Consider the following 22,198-nt stretch of genomic DNA (forward strand, 5'->3'; position numbering starts at 1 on the left):
TTCGGTGGGCTATAACTTAAATACATTTCATGCAAATATTAATGATGTGCTGAAGTTTCTTTTGACCCACTGGAAACTGGAATCCATCTGTCACACTGATTAGTGTTAATTTGCATTGTGAATTTTGCTTTAAGCAATAAAAAGGCAGTTTAGGGAGTGGGTGGGGGGATAGAAATGACAAACTTGGACTCTTGAGTTCATTGTTGAATATAACCAGAAGACCAGAATGATGTCCTTTGCCATATTCAGATCTTGTGTACAAATCTGAATTTCCATGTTTAATCCAAGTGATGCCATCTAAAACTATTCAAATAGATTTGAATAGAACACTGCACTAACAAACTGTTAATGTGAAGTAATTCACACACCTGCTTACACGTGTCATTTTTCCCAGAGTTGGCAACCCCACATTCAAATGCCCAAATCAGCATGCTCCAAGGCCCTCACAGTAATAGCTAGCAGTTCTCTTTACTTCCCCAGTCCATCGCAGATTGCAATACATTCTGCTCCCTTTTTGTGGTTGACTTACTTTGGAAGTTGAATTTAATGTGAGTTTGCTGTGAGCAGTGTTCACCATGATGGGCAGAGCAGTTCATTCCCCAACAATCTCTTTCCAGCATCTTTATCATTTTGACTGCATGAGATTAAATTAGATTTTGGATGCATCCTTGTTTAGTTCTTGTAGTAACTGGTTTATCCAGGGTGAGCAGAAAACTATTTATAATAGTTAACCATTGATTTTGTTTGCTCAACCCAAAAAATTAAAATTTAGGATGTGTTGATCACTATTCTAAACAGAGATTCTCTTTCAAAGATTCTTCAAAACTCATTTTCAGTTTTTATTTGCACTCGTCTTCTTTTGCACATTGGTGGTTTGTTAGTCTTTATACATTTTCATAAGTCTATTGTATTTCCTGTAAATGGCTGCAAAGAAATGAATCTCAAGGTAGTATATGGTAACATGTACGTCAATATATTTGAACTTTAAATGTCCTTTCATCTTTTCTGTACTTGAGTAATTCAATGCATTGAAGAAACATGCAGTGTTGTACTGTTTACAGAAAGAGTTAAATGTGTTGCGTATGGTAGAATTAACTGGGATATCCTGGTGGTGTTGTTAAATTGATTAGAAACACCATCTGCTAAGCAATTTGACTCTTGTAAGCAGATGTATATTGATGCATGGAAAAGTTTTGACATGGTTGCAATTGTTGGCATTAGTTCTAAATTGGCTGCCAAAAAATGAGGATAAGTCAGTTGCCTGCCTTCTGCTATTGAAGAGCAGTTATAAGAACATAAGAAATAGGAACAGGAGTAGACCATCTGGCCCATCAAGCCTGCCCTGCAATTCAGTAAGATCAGGACTGATCTGTCCGTGAACTCAGCTCCATCTACCTGCCTTTTCCCCATAACCCTTAATTCCTTTACTATGTAAAAACCTATCTAACTGTTCCTTAAATATATTTAGTGAGGAAGCCTCAACTGCTTCCCTGGGCAGAGAATTCCACAGATTCACCACTCTGGGGAAAAAGTTTCTCCTTATCTCCATCCTAAATCTTCTCCCCTGAATCTTGAGGCAATGTCCCTAGTTCTTGTCTCACCTACCAATGGAAACAACTTTCTTACTTCCATCTTATCTATCCCTTTCAAAATTTCTTGTGTTTCTATAAGATCCCCTCTCATTCTTCTGAAATCCAGGGAGTATAGAGCCAGGCAACTAAATCTCTCCTCGTGGGTTAACCCCTTCATCCCTGGAATTAACCTGGTGAACCTCCAAAGCCAGTTTATCCTTGAGTATGGAGACCAGAACTGCACATAGTATTCCAGGTGTGGCCTCACCAGTACCCTTTATAGTTGCAGCATGACCTCCCTGCTGTTGAATTCAATCCCTCTAGCAATGAAGACCAACATTCCGTTTGCCTTCTTAATAACCTGTTGTTACCTGCAAGCCAACTTTTTGCGATTCATGAGCAAGCACTCCCAAGTCCCTCTGCACAACAGCATGCTACAATCTTTCACCATTTAAATAATAATCTGCTCTTCTATTATTTCTTCCAAAGTGGATGATCTGGCATTTACCAACGTTGTATTCTATCTGCCAGACCTTGGCCAACTCACTTAACCTATCTATATCCCTCTGCAAACTCTCCACATCCTCTGTACAATTTACTCTTCCACTCAGTTTAGTGTCATCAGCAAATTTTGCTATGCTACACTGAGTCCCCTCTTCCAAATCATCAATTATATATGAAAAATTGTGTTCTGCTGAATGATATAAAATAATCTAAGTGAACAAGGCTGTCAGATGAAAATCAGCCATGTTTTACAAAGTTTGGTTTGGTGACAAAGTTGCATTGAATACAGTAATATAGAGACAAGACCATTGCTGGAAGTCTGGAGCAATGCAAAAAATGAAGGAATCTCAAGTCACACAGCATCTGTGGAGAGAAATGGACAGTTGACATGTTGGACTGAGACTCTTGATTCTGAATTTTGCCCTCTTTTCAGCCCTGATGAAAGGGTGGGGGGGTGCAGGAGAGGGAACATGAGCTGGCAGTTGAGAGGAGGAAGATAAGTGGGGGATGGGAATGATGTGAAAATCTTGGAGATGATATCAATTAATTTCCATTTCTGCTCCTCCACCTACTCTGTGTCTTTGCCTCTCAGCTGGAATTCGCATTCACCACCAGCTTGTGCTCCATACCCATCCTTTTTACTGGCTTCTGCCCTCTTTCCAAAGTGTGTCACATACTTAATTTTACTGAAACCACCAAAGGAGGAGACTTTGAGAGGTGATCAAAAGTTTACTGCAAGAGGGACAACTTGAATATCTTAAATTTCTCCAGATCCCCCTCTTTAATGAAGGAATTGCAGAGCTTGGGCAAAGATACAATGTCACAAGAGGGCAGTGTGCATGGTAGCATTGGCCACTCTGGCTCCAACCAATGGTGAAATTTCTGTTTATCTTTTCTGTGACTGAAAACACTGCTGATCATAAAGAACACTAAAATCTGTAAGTTTGCCTCAGCCAGTGGAATGACGAAAGTGCTATGTGGTTACAGGTTAACACGGGGAGAGGTTTCTCAATCAGTGCACTCAGGCGCAAAAGCATGCCAGTATCAAAGCAAGACTTAAAAAAACAGAAACCCTGCAGGCCTGCACTTCTGTCAGTTCTACTTGCTAACATCTGATCGCTTGAAAATAAGCTGGATTACTCGCATCTGCGTCTGGACTAGCTGGAGATGGAGGGACTGTTGCACACCCATCCTGATAGAAACATAGCTTCAAGACACCATTTCAGACTCTGCCATTCAGCTAGAAGGTTTAATCTCCTTTTGGGTGGACAGAAATGCTCTGACCTAGAGCAAGCCTCCTGGAGGATGTTTGTGTGTCGATATCAATAAGAATTGTTGGGTGAATGCCTCAGTAGTAATGACCCACTGCTCACCACACATAGTTTTTAAATGGCCCTTCTACTTGCTGAGTGAATTCACTGGTAGTGAGATTATTGCTGTTAACATCTCTTCCCCCTCACCTTCTGCTATTGCTGGGGAAGCTCCAGGAGCTCCACGGTGCAATCTGCAACCTCATAGCCACTCAGCCCAATAGTGTCTTTGTTGTTGCTGGTGCCTTCAATCATGTCAGCTTAAAAACAGCCCTGCCTGCTAAAGTTCTACAGACATGTCAACCTCACAACCAGAAGTCGCATCGGGATGCTGACTTCAGATCGGGGGGCGGGATGACTCAAAATTCAGCAAGAGCTACGCTCTCCTGTACCATCAGGAAGGCAAGACATGAGTGTGCACAGAAAATCCACAAACACTTTGTGACACCAAGGGGACATGGTACATGTGGTGGGATATATTAACTAACTGATTACAAGTACACCCTGCACATCAATGCCAGCAGCATCTCCCTTCCTGAGGGACTGAATGCTTTCTATGCCCATTTTGACCAATTGAATGATGTGACAGGGTAAATCCACGCAAAGCTGCAGGGCCAGACAATGTACCTGGTTAGGAGCTGAGGAACAGTGTAACCCAGCTAACAGGGTTTAACGGACATCTTTAGTATCTCTGATGCACTTCAAGGCAGTCGTCATCATTCCAGTGGCCAAGAGAACAGCGGTAACAGACCTATATGATTACTGCTCAGTGGCACTGATTTCAGCAGTCATGAAGTGCTTAACAAATAGTAGAAATTCCCATCTTCCAGCTACGTTGAACCCCTTCCAGTTCGCCTACTGCTCAAACCAGTTCACTGATGCCCTCCACTCCATCCTGTCCCACCTAGAAAGCAATGCCTCGTAGGCCAGGTTTTTGTTCATCTTCTTCAGCTGAACATTTAAGTCTGGTAGGTAAACTGTCCTCATTTGAACTCAACACCCCTCTCTGCAACTGGATCTTGGTCTTCTTGATGGAAAGACCCCAATCAATCCTAGTTGGCAGCAACACCTCAAGTATGATAAAGCAAGTGAGTGATAATATCAAGGCCACATAACCTGAGTATCTTTTTAATTGAAAATGCTTGTGTTTAAAGCAGTGGTCTCCCAGCTTTGTATTGTTTTGACATTATAACTAGTGTTCATACATGACACCAATCTGCATCTTTAAATGTGCCATCTGTCACAATAGATCAATGTGTGGTTTAAATGTGGATAGTTGTTGATGGGAATATGGTAGTGAGGGGGTTAGTGTGATGCTTTTACAGCTCAGGCGATCCAGATTTCAACTCTGTCTCCCTGTAGAAAGCAAGGGTTTTCTCTGGTTCCTCCGGTTTCCTCCCACAGCCCAAAGATTTACCGGGTAGGTTAATCGATCATTGCAAGTTGTCCCATGATTAAGTTAGCATTAACCGAGTCTGTTGGAGTTTGCTGAGGTGGCGTGGCTCATAGGAAGGGCCTATTCTGCGCTGTATCACACAAAAGAAATGATCTTATTGGATAATAGGGCAGGCAGAAAGAGCCAAAATAGCACTTACTGTTTTTAAAACAGATCCTTAACTGAAGACCCCAGTTTAATATCAGAACAGATGGATGCCATCAGTGGCATATATTTGATACTGCACAGAATGGAATGCACTCTAAAGGGGGGAGATAGAAAGTTCAGAGATCCAAAGATGTACCATTTATTGGTTAGTTGGTCCTGTGATTAGGCTAAGGTTAGATAGGTGGGCTGCTGAGCAGGGCAGCTGATTGGGCCAGAAGGGCCTGATCTGCGCTGTGTCTCTAAATTAATAAACAAGATCAAAAGCAATGAATACCAATTAAGACTTCCTATCCAATCATTTAATTCAGTGGAGTTGGTCAAGTCAGCAAAGGTAATATGTTCCATTTATTAATCTATTAAAAGTCTTGGGCAACATATCACACAGTATATCAATGAATATTGGAATGTGGGGCAAGTAGTACGATAACAGGGATTTAAATGTTTCCTATTTAGGAAGTGAAACATTGGATCCGGTAGAGATTAGTATACCACTTTCCTTGAAATTTGCACCACTAATTTAGATTTTAGAATTGCACAAATTATCACTTAAATATGATCAAAGGAAATGAAGAATAAATGCACATCATAACAAGAAGTGGTGATGTCAGTAAGACCACCTTTTTAAAAAAACAAACACAAAGAAAGCACTTGAACTTTTCTAAATCATCTCTCTAATTCTGTATTTGTCAAATCCACTGGGCCACACTTAGAGTACAACTTATTCTATCTTTCACATTTAACAGCATATAGTAGCACTTAAAAGTACAGGGAATTGTTCATCACAACAATGCAGGGAATTTTGGGGTTATTCCTGTTTAAAAAGTTTGGAAAGCTTGAAATTTAGCTTTGGGAAAAGCAGTTCCAAGTTTGAACTGAAAATGTTAAGAAAAATTCTGGCAGATAATACTTTCACCTGTGGGGTATAGCAAACTGGTAAGTGATCAATGCAAGCTTGTCAAAAAAAAAAGGAATTTGTTTAACTCACTTCAACACTGAACTGTTCCCACAACCTATGGACTGGCGTTCAAGGACTCATCGTGTCATGTTCTCAATATTTATTGCTGCTTTATTTCTATTAATACTTTTTTCTTGCATTTGCAGTTTGTCTTTTGTACATCGATTCTTTGTCTGGCCAGTTGGGGGCTGTCTTTCATTGACTCTATTGTGTTTCTTGTATTTACTGTGAAGAAAATGAACTCGGGGTGTGTATGGTGACATGTGTACTTAGATAATAAATTGTACTTTGGGCTTAGCTGCTGCCTAAGGCAGTAGTTGGAAGAGAAATAAAGAAGCATACAAAGGAAATTGAGATAAGTGAGGGAGAAGGTAATAAAAGTTCGCTGATATTTTGTAAAACGTAATTTTAAAGTTTGACCAGCTTTCTTGACCTGCTTGCCTGCCTGTGTTGGGGGGGGGATCCTTCAGTTTTGTAGAATTTATCAAGCAGCAAACCATATATTTCTCAGAATTTCATAGAACTCTTGCATTCAGAGCATTTATATTGTATCAAACACATCATTCAATTCTGCTTTCCTGTGTCTCATACAGAGAAACTTGTTTTTTATAGTTAATATTCTGTCTTTCCCTTATTGCTGATACTATTGTAATTCGGGCTTCTTACAGGGATATTATTTCATCCCTGAGCATGCTTTTAATTTAACTTTGGCTGTATTCGATTGTTAACCAATGTGCAAAACTAAATATGAAATATGGGTATGTATGAAATGATAGTTGGAACTGAAATAAGACAACAGTTACAAGCCATCTTTTCCCGTTTAATGCCATGCAAAGCATCATTCTAGAAACAGAAGTGCACAGCAGTGCCCTCATCTGGTGACAGTCGTGCTGCACTTTGTTTAAACAAATGTGAATTCTGATCAACCCCTTTCAATTTCAGACTATATTTCCAGTTTTGCTAGTTAATTTAAAACACTGTATTTTGGAGCTGGTCTGTGACTAGATGCATGTTTCACAAATCTGATGTTAGTTGAACAGTAAAGAGCTTCTACCTTCTAGTAACAGTTTGAACTCGATTTATGCCAGATTTTTTCATAACCTGTTAAATTACAACCTAGGAATTGTTTAAACAGAACAGAGTAGCTCTTTGGTCTTTGTGATAAAGTGTACTTCAGGCCACATAAAGTCAAACATTAAACTAAAGCTTCTCGTGATGTTTGGGGAAATTGCAATGAAGATATAATCTGAGTGCCAGAGTGATAGAGGGAATGTGCAATATTGACACTGTCAATAATTTATTTGCTGTTTAAAATTTAAACATTTATATAATTATTTTCTGAGTATTAACAATTACATTCATTTTGAAATTCTTCAGGTCATGCTCTACCAGATTTAACAGAGCAGTTCTCTCCCCCAAGTCTGGCTCCAGCAATCCTTGTGAAGTTAATAGAAGCTATTGAAAGAACCGGTAAGATGGCTAAACCAAACATAATTCAAGTTTCTGAAATAGAATTTTGGATTAAAACTAATAATAGAATTGTTTGTTAAACGATTACCAAAACGAACACTTAGTCTGAACAAGTGGCTTGTAATTACATTTTTGTAAGAAAATTACAAACAAAATCATAATTTGTAGTCAACTAAGATATTTCAATTCTTAATTGTCATTTTTAGTTAATAACATTAGCACTACAACTTCGAACTGATTTGCTGATTCGTCAGATGGAAAATTTAATGAATGATGTTGAATGCGCGAGTTGCTTGCAACATTAATAAAAGCAGTAGTTTGAGGATAGTGCAACTCGCGGAAATGAAGGACCTATTCAACACTTAAAATTGGCTCCTTATCTGGTAATGTTAGTGGTTTCTTATGATTTCTATAGTTATAACTGATAGTTTAACTTGTCACTTAGCCTTGCTGTTTCTAAACCTTCCAGTACGATTTGAACTTGAAGCTCACTTAATGCAAGCATTTGATTTCTTTCTTAGGTCTTGAGAGTGTCAACTTATACCGGACTTCTGGTTCATGTGGTGGTGCTGAATTAAAGCAGTTGTTGGATTATGGTAAGTGTGCACTGGATTTGGCTCCTTTTCTAGTTGTAATACTTAAGTCATGATGTAAATGTATACACAGCATTCCTTTAGCTTTTATATTAATGCTTACATGCATCACCAGTTAAATGATCTCTTGATCTCTCTTGCTCTTCTTCCTTCCTGCACTTCCCTCTTTCTCCCCCCCCCCCCCCCGCTCCCCTCCCATCAACACCTATTACAAAACAAAACTGATGAAGCATTGTATTTTCTCACTTTTCAAAAAAGAGTGGGGGGAGGAGTGGAAGAGAATATAGTTTATGGCTAAAACTTTACAACTTCTACTTTTCACTAAAAAAAAAATTAAAAATCATGTAGATTTGGATAGCCCTCATGTAGCCTTGGCGTGAAGCTCCTGAGAGAAACAACTAATCCGTAGTCATAGGTTCGGCTTTTCCATACAAAACTACTTTTATGTATTCTTTTGATTACCACTAGGGGGCTGCTTAGTACTGTGTTTCAAATTGACCATATTGCAGAAATAATTTCAGAATCAGGTTTATTTTCACTGTCTTTTGTGGAATTTGGTGTTTTACAGCAGCAGTAACAGTGAAAATACATTATTACCAAGGGACACGTGCTGTCAGTTCATTTTTCTAAAATAAATTTATTTCATTATCATTGAGATTACAATTGTTGCTGTCAATTCTACCTTTTACATATTATTTTAATTATATCCAGTTTTGTGTTGATTTGCACAATAAGCACATTTAGAATTAAAAGGCAAATCTTGTAAAGAACTGATGTTTTAATAAAATTCAAAAACTGATAAAAATTGCACAGGAATTCTTTCTGTCTATTCTAATAAATATCAGAATTGGGCTTATTTTCACTGACAGGTCGTGAAATTCATTTTGCAGCTACAATACAGTACACTATTTACTATTCACATAAACTTTACATCACAGGTACCAGCTACATTTTGAATTTCACATTTGAGACCAGTTTTATCTAGACATTGAATAAAGGCAGATTAGTTGACCACTAACTTGTTTTCTCCTGTATGCCAGGGTACACTTCAGTGGAATGAGACCCATGTCTGTTGTTTTTTTTCTCTCTCTTGCCGAAGAGTAAGGCAGTATTTGTATCCATTGGTACTACTCTAGTTGTGAATGAGAATGGGCTACAGATTGAACTTTGGCTCCTTCTGATTAATAAAACACACCAGCACTATCCAATCCTACCTCTGGGGTGTCCTCAAATGGCTATTTATGGAAGTTTGTTTTTTTTTTAATGCTGAAAAGCTGCCTTGCACTTGGGCTTATCTGAAAACGTATCCCATAACAATGCCTCTGCTTTTTGTAAACAGAATTTGCCATGCATATAAATCTGTGCTTTCCCTACAAAGTTAAGAGTTCAGTGAAACTCACAACAACCGATTTGTTTTGAAAATAGTTCTGTGTAGTTATATGTATTTCTCTATGGTAGATGTAGCTTCGGTGGACGTTGAACAGTTTGATCTGCTGTCGCTAACTGAGGCATTAAAGCAATATCTTCAGGAATTACCAAGCCCTGTCATTCCAACATCCATCTACAGTGATATGGTTTATATAGCTCAAGGTAAGAAAGAAATAACTTGAATTTATAATGAAGTTTTCTGTTTTAAAATAAACATCTCAGGCATTGAAATCGAAAGGGAAAGCTTATTTAAGTAAATATGTTAATTCTAAAAATCATTCAGGAATTGAAGGTTGCCATGTTGGGGTGGGATAAATATATATCATTTATATATTGATACTTCTTTACCAAATGTTCAGGAGTAAATTTTGCACTTGACTATCAAAGATGATTTAAAGATTTCAACAGATTTCCAAGGGCAAACAAAAGATCAAGTTAGCTGGAGGATAGATTTGGCTTTTTGAAAAGTTCAGTGACTTATTTTTCTTATTTACTTTATGTCCCCAACCTCTCTCTTTTTGCCCTGGTCTCATTCTTTGGCAGTTCACTTGTACCTTTGCTTTGATTGTTAACTTCAGATCTGTTTGTGCATGTTGGCAAAATGAAAAGAGCCATAGAAAACTACAACAGGGGAACAGGTCCTTTGGCCCATCTCCATGCCAAACTATTAATGTTTTCATTCATTTTATATCCATTTGGTGGCTTAACTTTAGTCAGAATTTGATTTTTAGTTTATTCAGCACAAACTAGAATAAATAAAAAATTATTTGACTAAGTTGTCCATGAATTACTTGAGCAGCACCTGGATAAAGATGTGAGCATCTAACATGATCTTGATCTGGCACATAGTTCTCAGACACTTCACCACCACATGTACCCTGTGGTATATGAAGTTGGGGTGTGGTTATGTAACAAATATAAAAATGAGGGGCATGATGTTCTGTACAATCTGTAGTGCTGGTTAGTCTGCAGTGTGTGTCTAACGTCAGTGCACAATGCAATGAAAGGATGTGGTTTATCCTATCTGTTCTATCTATCAATTGTCCAATCATTTGCATTAGAGAAATAGCAGACCTATAGTACAGCACATACTAAGTACTTGTGGTCTGTGTCTCAATGCATGCAGTTTTCCATTAGCTGCCCGCAGTACCTTAAAGTTTCTCTTTTAAACCAGGCGTGGATTACTAACTGTCATTATTAATCTATATGTTTCCTTGAATTTGGATGCAATGTATTTTGATAATGTATGCAGCATGTTCGTAGATCTTTTGCCTGGTTATGGACAGCCATGATACCTAACTTTTTTAACTACAGAGGTACTCAATACAGAGGAGTGTGCACAGTTGCTGAGGAGAGCTATCCGGTCCCATAATGTGCCTCAGCAGTATTGGCTTACTCTTCATTATTTGATCAAGCACTTCTGCAAACTTTGTCAAAGTTCTGGGAAGAACAACCTGACTGCACGAGCCTTGGCGGAAATTTTCAGTCCTCTGCTTTTTAGACAACAAGCGGCAAGGTATGTTTGCTACTGGGAAGTGGGTTTCTGAAGTATTTGAGAAACATCACAAGACATTAAAACATTTTGCTGGTTAGATATTTAATAGTTTTTTTTAAAACTGTTTAAGATTAAATTTACTGTTGTAATATTTTAAACATGTCTTGCTTTCCACGGTTTGAGATTTTGAACTTTTTTTTAAAATCTTATCTAGTTCGGATATAAATCCTGAATATCTCACAAAAATTATAGAAGTACTTATAGCCAGTGAATGCCACGAAACCCAGACTGCACAAACGCCAGCACCAGGTAAGATTCAATGTGATTGCTTGTTGCTCAGGATTTGATGTCAAACCTGAATATTTAAAACGTATGGTTTATGTTAAGTGAAAAGTTGTTCTGACTCCAGCTCAATTAGTTTGTATTATGAATGAAGAACTAATCTAGTTCTACACTATTCATTTCAGAAAAAAAATTAATGCATATCTTGTATTTCTAAATTTGTTCCATTAATGTCTATTTTAGTTTATTCTCATTTAATAAGATGACTTGGTATAACTTTCCCTCTCTCCCCCTCCACCCTCAAATTCTGTTATTTGAAATTATTCTACAAGATTGACCTGGCACTGGATAATTTTGTTTTGTTGTACAAAAAACCCATTTATTTTTCTGTCTTACGTTGATCGCTGTGAAGAACTAACTTTGAGCTTTTTGATAGTAGATCTCATTTTTAATGTTTTTAAGTAATGAATTGAATGTGAAGCTAGTCAGCAAGAATGCCAGTGATCCACCTGAAGAATTGGCTTCCTTACATTTGGTTTCTTTCTTTCCCTTTAGCCACTTGAGCTTGCATATTAAACATTAAAAATCAAAATTCCATGCAACTTTTTAGTAAATCAATTGCATGAAAAATAAGGTGTTCTTAGATACCCATTTCATGATACAAAACTAATACTTTATATTATCTACGTTCTTGTGTAAATTTCATTATCTTACTATCAATATAATTTCAGTCAAAACCAGCAATCTGAGTAAGATGGGGAAATGATTTAACGTCCTTTCCCTGATTGAGAAGGGTGTCCTAAGTAACTACTTGTTCTGTAGAACTTCAAATATGTTGCATAGACTGTTCTAGCAGGCTGAATCATTTGTTCCTCCCGCCTATGTGTTTTTGGTGGGCTGAAGGAGAAGTAATTTGACCTATGCTCAGATTTTAATGAATATAAAATTTTGAATTTTAATTTAAAATGGAACACATTATAGCATAGTTAAGTCTTATAACAGGGTTGGGCAACCTTAAGCACAAATGACTTTCTAGCATGCATTATTCATTAATTTGAGGCAGTACATAACTAGATGTATTTAAATGGATAATTCTCATATTTCAAGTTTTTTTATGGCGTTTATCTGGCCCACTGTCCGCTCATTAATACGCAGTCTGGCCCACAGAGGCAAACAGATTGCCGACCCCTGTCTTAAAATTTAACCTGTTTTTAATGACTCTTCAGTGAGGGTGCTGGATGGTGGCAGCTATGAATAGTTATCCTGCTTTGTCAGTCAGATATAGGAGTGGTGAAAAGTAGCCCATATGGTTAAGCCTTAAAGACTCACGTGCATTCTCAATAGTGACCAGTACATTGAAATGATTGTAGTTTGTGTGTCAGTTACTGGATACATGAATGTCCATACTAAATAATTTCTAAATGAATATTTGCATAATTTTTATCTGTAGTTATCTTTAAGCCAGTAGTTAAGTAAAAAAAAATCAAGCATTTGAATCACATGTTAGAACATTAGTGTAAAGAGTTTTTTTGCCAATTTTCTTCTTGGCCTTAACCATTATAGAAGTCTCCCATAAATGGAATATTTTATTTATTTAACACCTGAAGAGGACTCAAAAGCAAATTTATAACATTCTTGGGATCCCGATGAGTTATCCATAGTCTGTTTTAAATGTGGCTTACCATTGAGCTAGTATCAAAATACAATAGATGTGGAATTACTTTCTCAATGATTTATTACAGTCATATATTTAGTGCTGTCAGTTACAATTCCATAAATATTTGAAGTCAAAATATTCTATTCTTTATCTGCTTCTGTTCTATAAACCTTAGGCACAAGGAACAAAGCCTCATCTAAGTACATAATGTTCTTGACTTGAAATGGCTTCAAATTTCTAATTTCAATTTACAAAATTCCTTTTCCATTCCTTTTGGTCATCTTGCATAATTGTGCATTCACGCCAACTCTGGACTTGGTTGCCATACACTATCATCCCTTTTGTGTTTTTATTTTTCCCCAGTTATCCTCATCAGTCAAAAATATTAGCTCCAATTTTCTTTGTGCAGCGGCTGTTGACTTGCTACTTGCAGCATTTTCTGTTTGTATTTCAAACTAACTTAATGTTGCAACACCAAAATGAAAGCACAAAATGCAGGTTAGGTAGCAAAAGCTAAACTCTTCCAGCTCTATAAACCTGTAAGATATCCGCAGTGCTCAAATTCTGGTAATTTATGAATTTAATCACTCCTCCTTTGGCAACCATGTCGAGGACTGTCAGTTTTGGAAATCTTCTGTCCTCGTCCTCTCCCTGCTCCTTTCTGTCCTTTTCAAAACGGTTTTTTATCCAAACTCTTGGTCATCAGAATAGTTATATTCATGTGTGAAGGGCCCTCCAGTTTTGTTCCTAAAGTCACCTTGTAAGTAGAAATGGTTGCCTCTCATGTCACTGAGGTTAGTTTGTTGTTTATACCCAGCAATCCAGGAAGTCCAAAGTTCAACAACTGTTTTGTACTAACTTAACTAGTCTCTATAAAATCACAGAACAGTAATTTAGGGAAAGAGATTTTTAGCTCCAGATTGCCTTGCTGCCAAAGTTTCTGGGAAATGAATATGTTTGAAGTTTACTCATCACTTTGAACAAAACTGTCTCTGGGCATTGCTTGATTCTATTCTGTAACCCATGCTTCTTCCTTTTGGACATTATTCCTTTCTTTGGGTTATCAAGAAAATGAACGTGCTTTTGAGTCTAAGGAAAATTGAAGTGATATTTATGAAATAATTTTATATTACACCCCCCCCCATTAATCATGTCCTCACCATGAAATTTAGCTGCATTATTTAAAATTCATATTTTAATAATGTTAAGTGAAATAAATGATGGTCATTTTTAGACACAACAACTACCTATACATCCACAGTGGTGTATATGATGGATGAGTCACTGCTGGGCACCATATTGTTTGAAGGTGTTAGTTTGAGGCATCCACAGAAAGTATGCTGAGTAGCCAGATTATGTCCATTAGTGTCCAAATCTGATTTGTTGCCAAAGCTGCCATTTTGAAGCTTAGTGCTTCAATGAATATGCACTAATGCACTTTATCGAACAGCCACTGAGCCAAAAGGACTCCAGTCTACATCATCCCCCACTCCAAACAGCGTTATTTAAAAGTTCATGAATTTTTTACAGCTTAGTTGATTTATTTCTTCAATGCTACACTTCTGCATGTGTTTTGTGGTTTTGCAAGGTGGTTTAAATTGCAATTGAATATAAGCAGTAATGTAGCTGTAGTAAGTCTACATTTTATTGTTGCCACTAGCTGACTAGTAAAAACTTTGGCATCTGGCATCTTTCAGCTAGTGAGAAATATTTGTATCTTTTGATTTCATCATTCACTTCTACACAAGGAATATTGTTGGTTTTCTATTTTTTTTTTAAAAAAATCAACTGTTGTGTTGTCAGAGACCAGCAGAGTTAGAGAAAAGTACACTGGCTTTACAAGAATGAGTCTTTCCCATGCAACAGTGTGCAGTTGACTGTAAATCATTTTCATGTGCTCAAGTGAAAGCAGTACTAATGTTGAAACCAAACGAAATCCACGGACTTTAATGTGCAATTGGTACAAGATCATAGACAGTGAATCATGCTGCATACCACCTTCCTGGCTTCAGTCGTAATGGGAACCATAACAAATGATTCTTGGGCAGCTTGCATACAGGGAAAGCACTGCTGCTTCACAAAATGTGATGGAGCTTTGCTCTGATAGGGTACTTAATTTGTCAGTGTTTATTAAGCTTTATCTGCTGTTTGCTCAGAACTTTGTTGCTCTGAGAAAATTAGGTATGTGGTTAAACCAGCTGAGAAGTAGGAGGAAGTACAACCTAGACATTTCTTTCCTGTCTGTGCAATACAATTCCACTACCTGGGATCTCAGTTCCCCATTGACAGTCACATGCTTTGCCTTCCTTTCTGTCACGGTCCTTAATGCTTCCTGCTTGGCCACCAAGATAAGTTACTACAAATCATAGGATGTTCAATATGAATTCTCTTTTTTGCCTGCTCTAAAGTAACCTTGCTGGGTAGAGCTTAGCTAGTGAAAGACAGGCTATTGACTCTTCTGGGGCAGACTGGTAGCTTAGCTGTTTGAACTCCCGAGCAAGTCTAGAGACCTGGTTATGGACTCCACCAGCTCAGCATGGGTAGCAGCAATCCAAGTGGACTATCCACTAATCAGCAAAACAGAGACCAGTAGAGTAGCAAGGGTGGGAGGGTAAATGCTGGCCGGAGAGAATGTAGCTGGTTCATACTCCCATGTAAACATCATAGCAACAAATTAAAATAACTTTTTGAAAGGCTGGCTTGCCTTGAGAAATTGCAAGATACTTTGCATTCTGATCTTCCATCTTAATGGCATTAACTGGTGTTTGTTATTAGAGTTGCAGCAAGGTAACAGATTCTTCTGGCCCAGTTACACCCATGTAACTAATTAACCTACAGTTTGTGTTTGGAATTTAGGAAGAAACTAGCATTTGGAAGAAACCCCCACAGTAATGAGGACAACACACTACAGACTACTTACAGACAGCAGTGGAATTGAACCTGGGTCACTGTCTCTGTAATAGCATTGGACTAACTGCTATACTCAGTGCTGCCCTGATTTTGAGTGTTTGTTCTCTCAGCTTTTTGTTTGCTGTATTCTTTGGGAGCTGCGACTTAAAGCATTGCATCCAATTTGTTTCACAAGTTATGAAACTGTTAGCTCCCGCAAGCTGTGCTCCAAGCTCAGTGTAAAACCCTATACCAAATTTGTATTCGACTTGTTTCAATGATTTCTGTACTCGGATTTCTTCAGGCCATCCCAATGTAACAAGTGTTGAATTTTGTACGTTGAGCCTTTTCACTTAGCATCTTATTGAAGTATCAGAGCCTGCTGGGCAGGGTGTGCACAATTGTGACCTTTAAGAGTTTGGTATTTGCATTCTTTACCATTGCCCTGCCCACAATGAGCCACTAATATCTAGTGTCTGAACCTCTTGTAGGTTTCACCTCTATATTACAACTACAGGAAAAGCAATGCAGATTACTAAGCTGGAGGCACAGCAACTGAAGTCAAGCATCTGTCTTTGTGAAATTTTTTTGCGTTAACTGGCGGATACCTCAAGATCAAGGCATATGACTAGAAGTTGTGACTGGAAAGGTTTGTGGTGGAGAAAGAGGAAGGATTGCTCAGAAGTATGCTTGAGTGAGAAAGGGGATTCTGTATCGCTGTAACACTCATCTTTGATATTTCTAGAGCAAACCCGAGGAAATCTGCAGATGCTAAAGTTCAAACAACGCACACAAAATGCTGGTGGAACACAGCAGGCCAGGCAGCATCTAAAAAGAGAAGCACACGTCAGGACGAAGGGTCTCGGCCCAAAACGTCAACTGTGCTTCTACCTCAATAGCTTGAGGTCTCTAATACCTCAAGCCTTTCTAAAATTAGGAAAATGTCCAAACTTAGTTCAGAGTTCATTATAACTTCATTAGTTGCATTGTCTGTTGGAATTTGAAGTTATGGGGCTGGGTATTTTGAAGAACCTTTGGTCTGGAGAGGAGTTAAATTCCCCAGGTGTCATGATGGGATCTGAAGTAAAAGTGATTAAATCTAAAATGATTAGTGAAGCTTGTGTTGCTGTAAAAACACAAATGCACACACTTTACTACTCTCTATCAGTTACACAAGTCTGCTATCCTTATCCAGTCTGAACAATATTTGACTACTAACATGTTAATGTGGTTGACTCTTAAACTATATCGAGGGGAACTATGAATGCATAATAAATTCCATCCTTCCCAGCGTACTGCAAATGAATAAATCATAGAGTTGAATTTGGTGGTTGAATGACAAATGATCAAGCACTTTTCATGTATGGATTGTGAAAGTTACTGCTAAGCCAGCATTTTTTTTTATATAGTCTACCTCCAATTATTCCTGAGAAGCTAGTGGTCTTAAACCTGTACACCTTGGTTCCAAATTAAATTCCTTGGTTCATTGGGAGGCAGTTTCAGCTATTTAACCTAGTAGTTGTGTGGGTATGGTTTCCATATGTCTGCCATTCTCCTCTTCATAGGTGGTAGAGTGTGTGAGTTGAAATGTGTTGAATAGAGGTTTTAGTTTTTGCAGTATGTCTTGTAAATGGTACAGATGGTAGACATGGTAAACTGGAAGGAGTGGATAATTAAGTTTGGGTATCAGTTGGTTAGAGTACGATATCATGGATGATAATTATCTTTTTATGTTATTAGGAGTTGGACTTGAACAGATAAGAGTAAAGTATTCTATCAAAAGCTACATCTTTTATAGATTTTTAAAAAATTAAGATGGGTCATTTATACACCCAGCCTTTGATCTGCTCTTGCAGCCCCAATATTGGTTGTCCAGTTAAGCATCTCATCATTAATGATTGCAAGATATTGATGATTCATTCTGTCAAGCATAATGTCAAGAGGTGGTTGTTTGATTCTCTGATATAGGTTGCCCAATGCTTGTGCACCATGGATGTAATTTGTCACTTGTCAGAGCAACCTTAAATGTTTCTTAGGTCTTGATGTGTAGGAATATGAACTTTCACTGGCTAAGGAGCTGTGCTTGTAATAGAACAAAGTGTGCCAGTCACCAAACATGACATTTCGGACATGATGAAGGAATGATACTGAAACGTCTGATGATGATTGGGACTAAAACTCGTGCAACTTATTCTGGAGCTGAGAGATCCATATGATCACTGTCTTCCTTTGTACAATGCAAGGCAGCAGCTACTGAGGAGATTACCCCAACTTATCATCAAATTCAGTTTTAAGAGCTTTAATGTTACGAAGGGGTGGGAGGAGAAAGGATCAGGATATGACATAAAAGACATGTCCTCAATTTGCCCTTAGAAAGGCAGCCAATTCTGTCCATGTTTGGACCAAAAATAGAGTAAGGTCCCAAGTTGAGGACCTGGTGAAAAACAAAGCATCGTTTAGCATTTTCTTGGGAAGTGCTTTGTGAAAGCCTGGTTTACATCCCATTCCAGTGTTTTGAAGATGGTTAAAAGAGGAGCAAAAAATAGTCAAAATTGGTTTGGAGTGTGGACAGGATGTGACACTAAAGTAACTTGACTAGCAGCTGCTTCTTGAACAAAGTTATTAGAGCAACAGTGTTGCTTGAACTTTCAACTTGTGCTCTATGGGCTCATGTTAATTTTTATGTGAATAAAATTGACTAAAGACAAGTTACTGTGACAGAATTGAGGAAGGCCTGTAAAATAGGTCATTCTTTCAGCACGTGTTAGAAGATGGTTGCTTTGTTGCTGTTATGATGGGCCTCACATCCTTAAGAATACAAATGTCTTTAGTGTTGCTGCTTTTGATTTGGCCATTCCCATTCATACTCAAATGTGACAAGTCTAAATTGGCTTTTAGCCATAAGCAAGTTGAGAAGATTTTTGGGGAATAAAGTTGTACTTTAAGTACATCTCGCTGGTTTGGAAGGTTAATTTCCTAGAGCAGTTCAGCTTCTGGAGAGTATTCCTTAAGTCTGTGAGCTGTGTTTCCTGCCACGTGGCCACTTCTATTGAAATACACTGTGGACTGAAATATGAGCTATCTAAAGTAATGCAGTTTTGTTTTGCACCTGTAGTCTGACCTGAGGGGATTGATAGATTCAAAGTTAGATTGCTTGAGGAAGGAAGAAAGAGGCTTGAGGAAGGCTTTGGTATTTTTGCTGAACCAGCTTAGCTGCTTCCTGCATGTAGCTGCTTGAGGTACTTTGCTTTCCTGCAGGGACTATTTTTAAAGTTTTTTTTAGTGTTTCTGAAATAGGCTTTGGTATTTTATGCATTGGAAATACCACTTGAAAATAAAATTCTTACTAATGAGAGCTTGCTAACTTGCTGTCTTTCTCCTTCCCACCATCTAAACCAACCCCCTCCAAGCATGCACACAAGATAGAAATCCCAAACTCAGCAAATATTTGAGCTAACTTGGGTTAATGTTTAATGCAAGATCTTTATCATTAGTTAAATACAGACCACTGGCTGTGCTGGAAGTACAGAACTTGGGTTCATTTTTTAATAATTAACTTTGTGCTCTGCAGAGGTACCTGCACTGTCATTGCAAAGAGTTCATACGTTAAGTTGCATGCATTTCTGGAGTGACTAATTACAAGAAACTAATGCTCAGATACATTGCTCAGTATTTTTAACTGCAAGATTCCATGAAATCACTTGGGAAAGTCAGAAGCCAGTTGACTTTGTTCTACATTCGTTTGTCCAGAATGTTGTAGAAGAACCTGTCTGAAAATAGTTCATTAAAAAACACATTAGTGGTAATGCATCATAAAATGTTAGTTTATCTATGAATACATTCTTGTAAACTCTCTGATCTTGTTTCTTACCCTTACAAATCGTAGTGTGTTTTTTAAGTTATATTTGCCTTACCCAGCTCAGCCACATTGTTCATGGTACTTGGCATAGTTTTGTTTAGGGCTTCCCAACTTTTTTTATGCCATGGATCCCTACCATAATGGGGGTGCTGGAACCCCTGGCTTATTTGAATGCAAGGTTTATGCTATGTAGAGGCAGTGGAAAATCACCTGTCAGTTGTACCTGTACTAGTTTAGCATTTAGGTGCAGGAAGATAGACTGGTTTGAGTTGAGTGTTAACTTGATTGTACAAGTTGTCCGCATCAAAGGCTAGGCTCTTTGGTAAAGCCCTGAAGGTTTAATTTTTCCTGTCCTGGTGTCATAAACTAAATTAAATCTTTTTTCCACTAGTAATATCAATAACTTTGAATTTAATCAGTGTGTTTTTCTGCAGTGTTATGATTTATTTTAATGGTACCTTTTTAATGTTAATTATTTAAATAAAGTGAACTTTTTAAAATAATCTGTGCTGATAATCAGGAAAGCAGCAGGTGCTTCCATGATGGGTTTTATGTTAACACTTGTTCAGTATTGGATTTTGTTCAAAAGAAAATCTTGTTGCAGTCTTCCTCCAGCAGACAAAATAGCAGTAAAAAAAATCAAAAATTATAAATTTGTAAAGTACTCTTCATAAATGGTTTATTAAAAGCTTGTATAGTTGCTTTTTTGGATTTTGAATAGGTTCTTAATTGTATCTAGTTGAGTTTTTGGCTGATACTGTGATTTTAATTACCAAATGGCACTGTTGTAGTGAAGTCAGCTTTTGAGTGGCATTAAATACTTCACTTTGATTTAGATCTACTTTGATCTTGTAATCTTGCTAGGAGAAAGTAAATGCTTCATCCCAAATGCCAAAGTATTTCAAAGCGAAGCTCTATATATGTAGGCACGTATGTGCGGAGTTTTGTCCTGTGTATGTGTTATTCCTGTTGGACTTTGCACTACTACCACTACCCTTGCCTATACCATTGTTTGTTCAGGTCAATTGATGTATATATTTTTTTCAAAGCTGTTAGTTCATTTAACTAGAATTAATATTTTGTTAATTTTTTAATGAATTTATAGGTATTTTGAAATGTGTGGTAATTTAGTTCACCTTCAACTTCGTGTTCCAGGGATAAAATATGTTTAAAATAGTGTAAGTCCTAACACTTCTTGAAATGAACTAGCTCTGTCTACTGCCAAATGCATTGAGGAGCCTACGTGCTGCAGTTAAGGTTTTGTCAGCCTGCCAAAAGTGGGATGTACCAAATTGGAGCCCTTAAATGTGAAAGGGAATTTTTAGTGCTAATATAATCTGCTGGATTTTGATTTGTCTGCTAGGTCTGTTTAAATGTAATTTTTCCATTTACTGAATTTTGGAATAGAAATAAAATGATACTGAAATGCACTGCATATAGGAAATGAGCAGGAGTGGTCTGGTGACATTATCTTGATTGGATTGGCTGTGCTGTATGATGTAAGAGGTTACAGTGCAGCCCTTCATAGGTTTTAAAATGAATTCCAAGACACCATTATAAAAAGACTGCATTTGTTCTTATGATTGACCCTGAACAGCAGTGCTTGAATCTTATTGTACAATACTGTTTGGAATATGGAAGAACTAGAATTAGACTACCATAGAACAGAACTTCACTGTGCTACAGATTTGATGTTTTACATAGAAATGGATCCACCAGGTAAAGCTGCAATAAAACCAAGCCAGATTCGGTTTTAATGTATATATGTGCAATCTTTCCATATTAGAAACATGTATGTTATCCTTTTTAAATGTGAGCAATGCGGGATTTGGAAATGTTTTAATTTTTCGGGAGAACATGTCTTGGTTACTGTGAATGAGGAAGATAACCCACAACCCCCATTTTCCCCCATTCCCCTCTCCCACCCCCAACCTCTTTGTACTGGACCCTTAACTTCAGAGCTACATGGGGATACTTTACTTATTCTTGTAATTCTATGTAATGATAGACTAAAACTAGCTATATTTATTCTTACAATAATACTGGTCAAAAGAAATTTTCCAAAACTGTTTCATCTTGCTGCAAGGTTGATAACTAAGCTGATGTTTAGCAAAATGCATTGCAGTTTATTTTCCTTGGAATTACTAAAGAGTGCATTTAATTTTAAAAAAACTATTCCGAGGTAAGTGATTACCTAATAATGACTGCAAGGAAGCCCCTGAAACTGCACTGAGAAATTAAACTAGTATTTGATAAGCATCGTAGCAATTTTTTTTTAATTGAGACCAGTGCAGGATTTGTTTGACATTTGAAATGATGTGCAATGTTAAATTCTAGTTTCATGATACAAGGGCTGAATTTTAAGAGGAAAGTTGCGCATTCCAGGGTTGTTCGTGCTGGAGAATACCTACATTTCAGCAGCCAAACTGATGAAATGCTGCTTCGCTTTAAACTCTTAACATTGACCAAATATTACAGGGCTGATTTTTCTCCTTTTAATTTGTATCTAGTTCTAATTAATCAGTGCTAAATTCTAAATTTTACAGAATATTGTTCAGAATAGTGTTAGAAATTAAGAATAA

General features: G+C 37.5%; 1 protein-coding gene and 1 long non-coding RNA gene across 4 annotated transcripts in view; one reads left to right on the plus strand and one right to left on the minus strand.

Annotated features, from left to right (window-relative positions):
- The window catches only part of LOC140728984 (uncharacterized), a 139,208-nt gene extending 130,072 nt beyond the window's left edge, over positions 1-9,136 (minus strand). Inside the window, exon 1 of the long non-coding RNA XR_012099229.1 lies at positions 9,026-9,136. This is a non-coding gene — a long non-coding RNA (uncharacterized lncRNA). The remainder of the gene's footprint in view (positions 1-9,025) is intronic.
- pik3r1 (phosphoinositide-3-kinase, regulatory subunit 1 (alpha)) overlaps positions 1-22,198 on the plus strand; it is a 68,412-nt gene that overhangs the window by 35,248 nt on the left and 10,966 nt on the right. For 2 of the 3 annotated variants that reach the window (XM_073048192.1, XM_073048193.1), the window contains 5 exons: positions 7,321-7,413; positions 7,935-8,009; positions 9,465-9,596; positions 10,749-10,950; positions 11,144-11,238. In XM_073048192.1, the coding sequence (XP_072904293.1) occupies positions 7,321-7,413; positions 7,935-8,009; positions 9,465-9,596; positions 10,749-10,950; positions 11,144-11,238 (597 nt within the window). Of the gene's footprint in view, positions 1-7,320; positions 7,414-7,934; positions 8,010-9,464; positions 9,597-10,748; positions 10,951-11,143; positions 11,239-21,122; positions 21,336-22,198 lie in introns of those variants that run through there. The other variant, XM_073048194.1, reaches the window with a different exon arrangement.

This window comes from Hemitrygon akajei, chromosome 6 (genome assembly GCF_048418815.1).
Source record: "Hemitrygon akajei chromosome 6, sHemAka1.3, whole genome shotgun sequence".
Lineage (NCBI taxonomy): Eukaryota > Metazoa > Chordata > Chondrichthyes > Myliobatiformes > Dasyatidae > Hemitrygon > Hemitrygon akajei.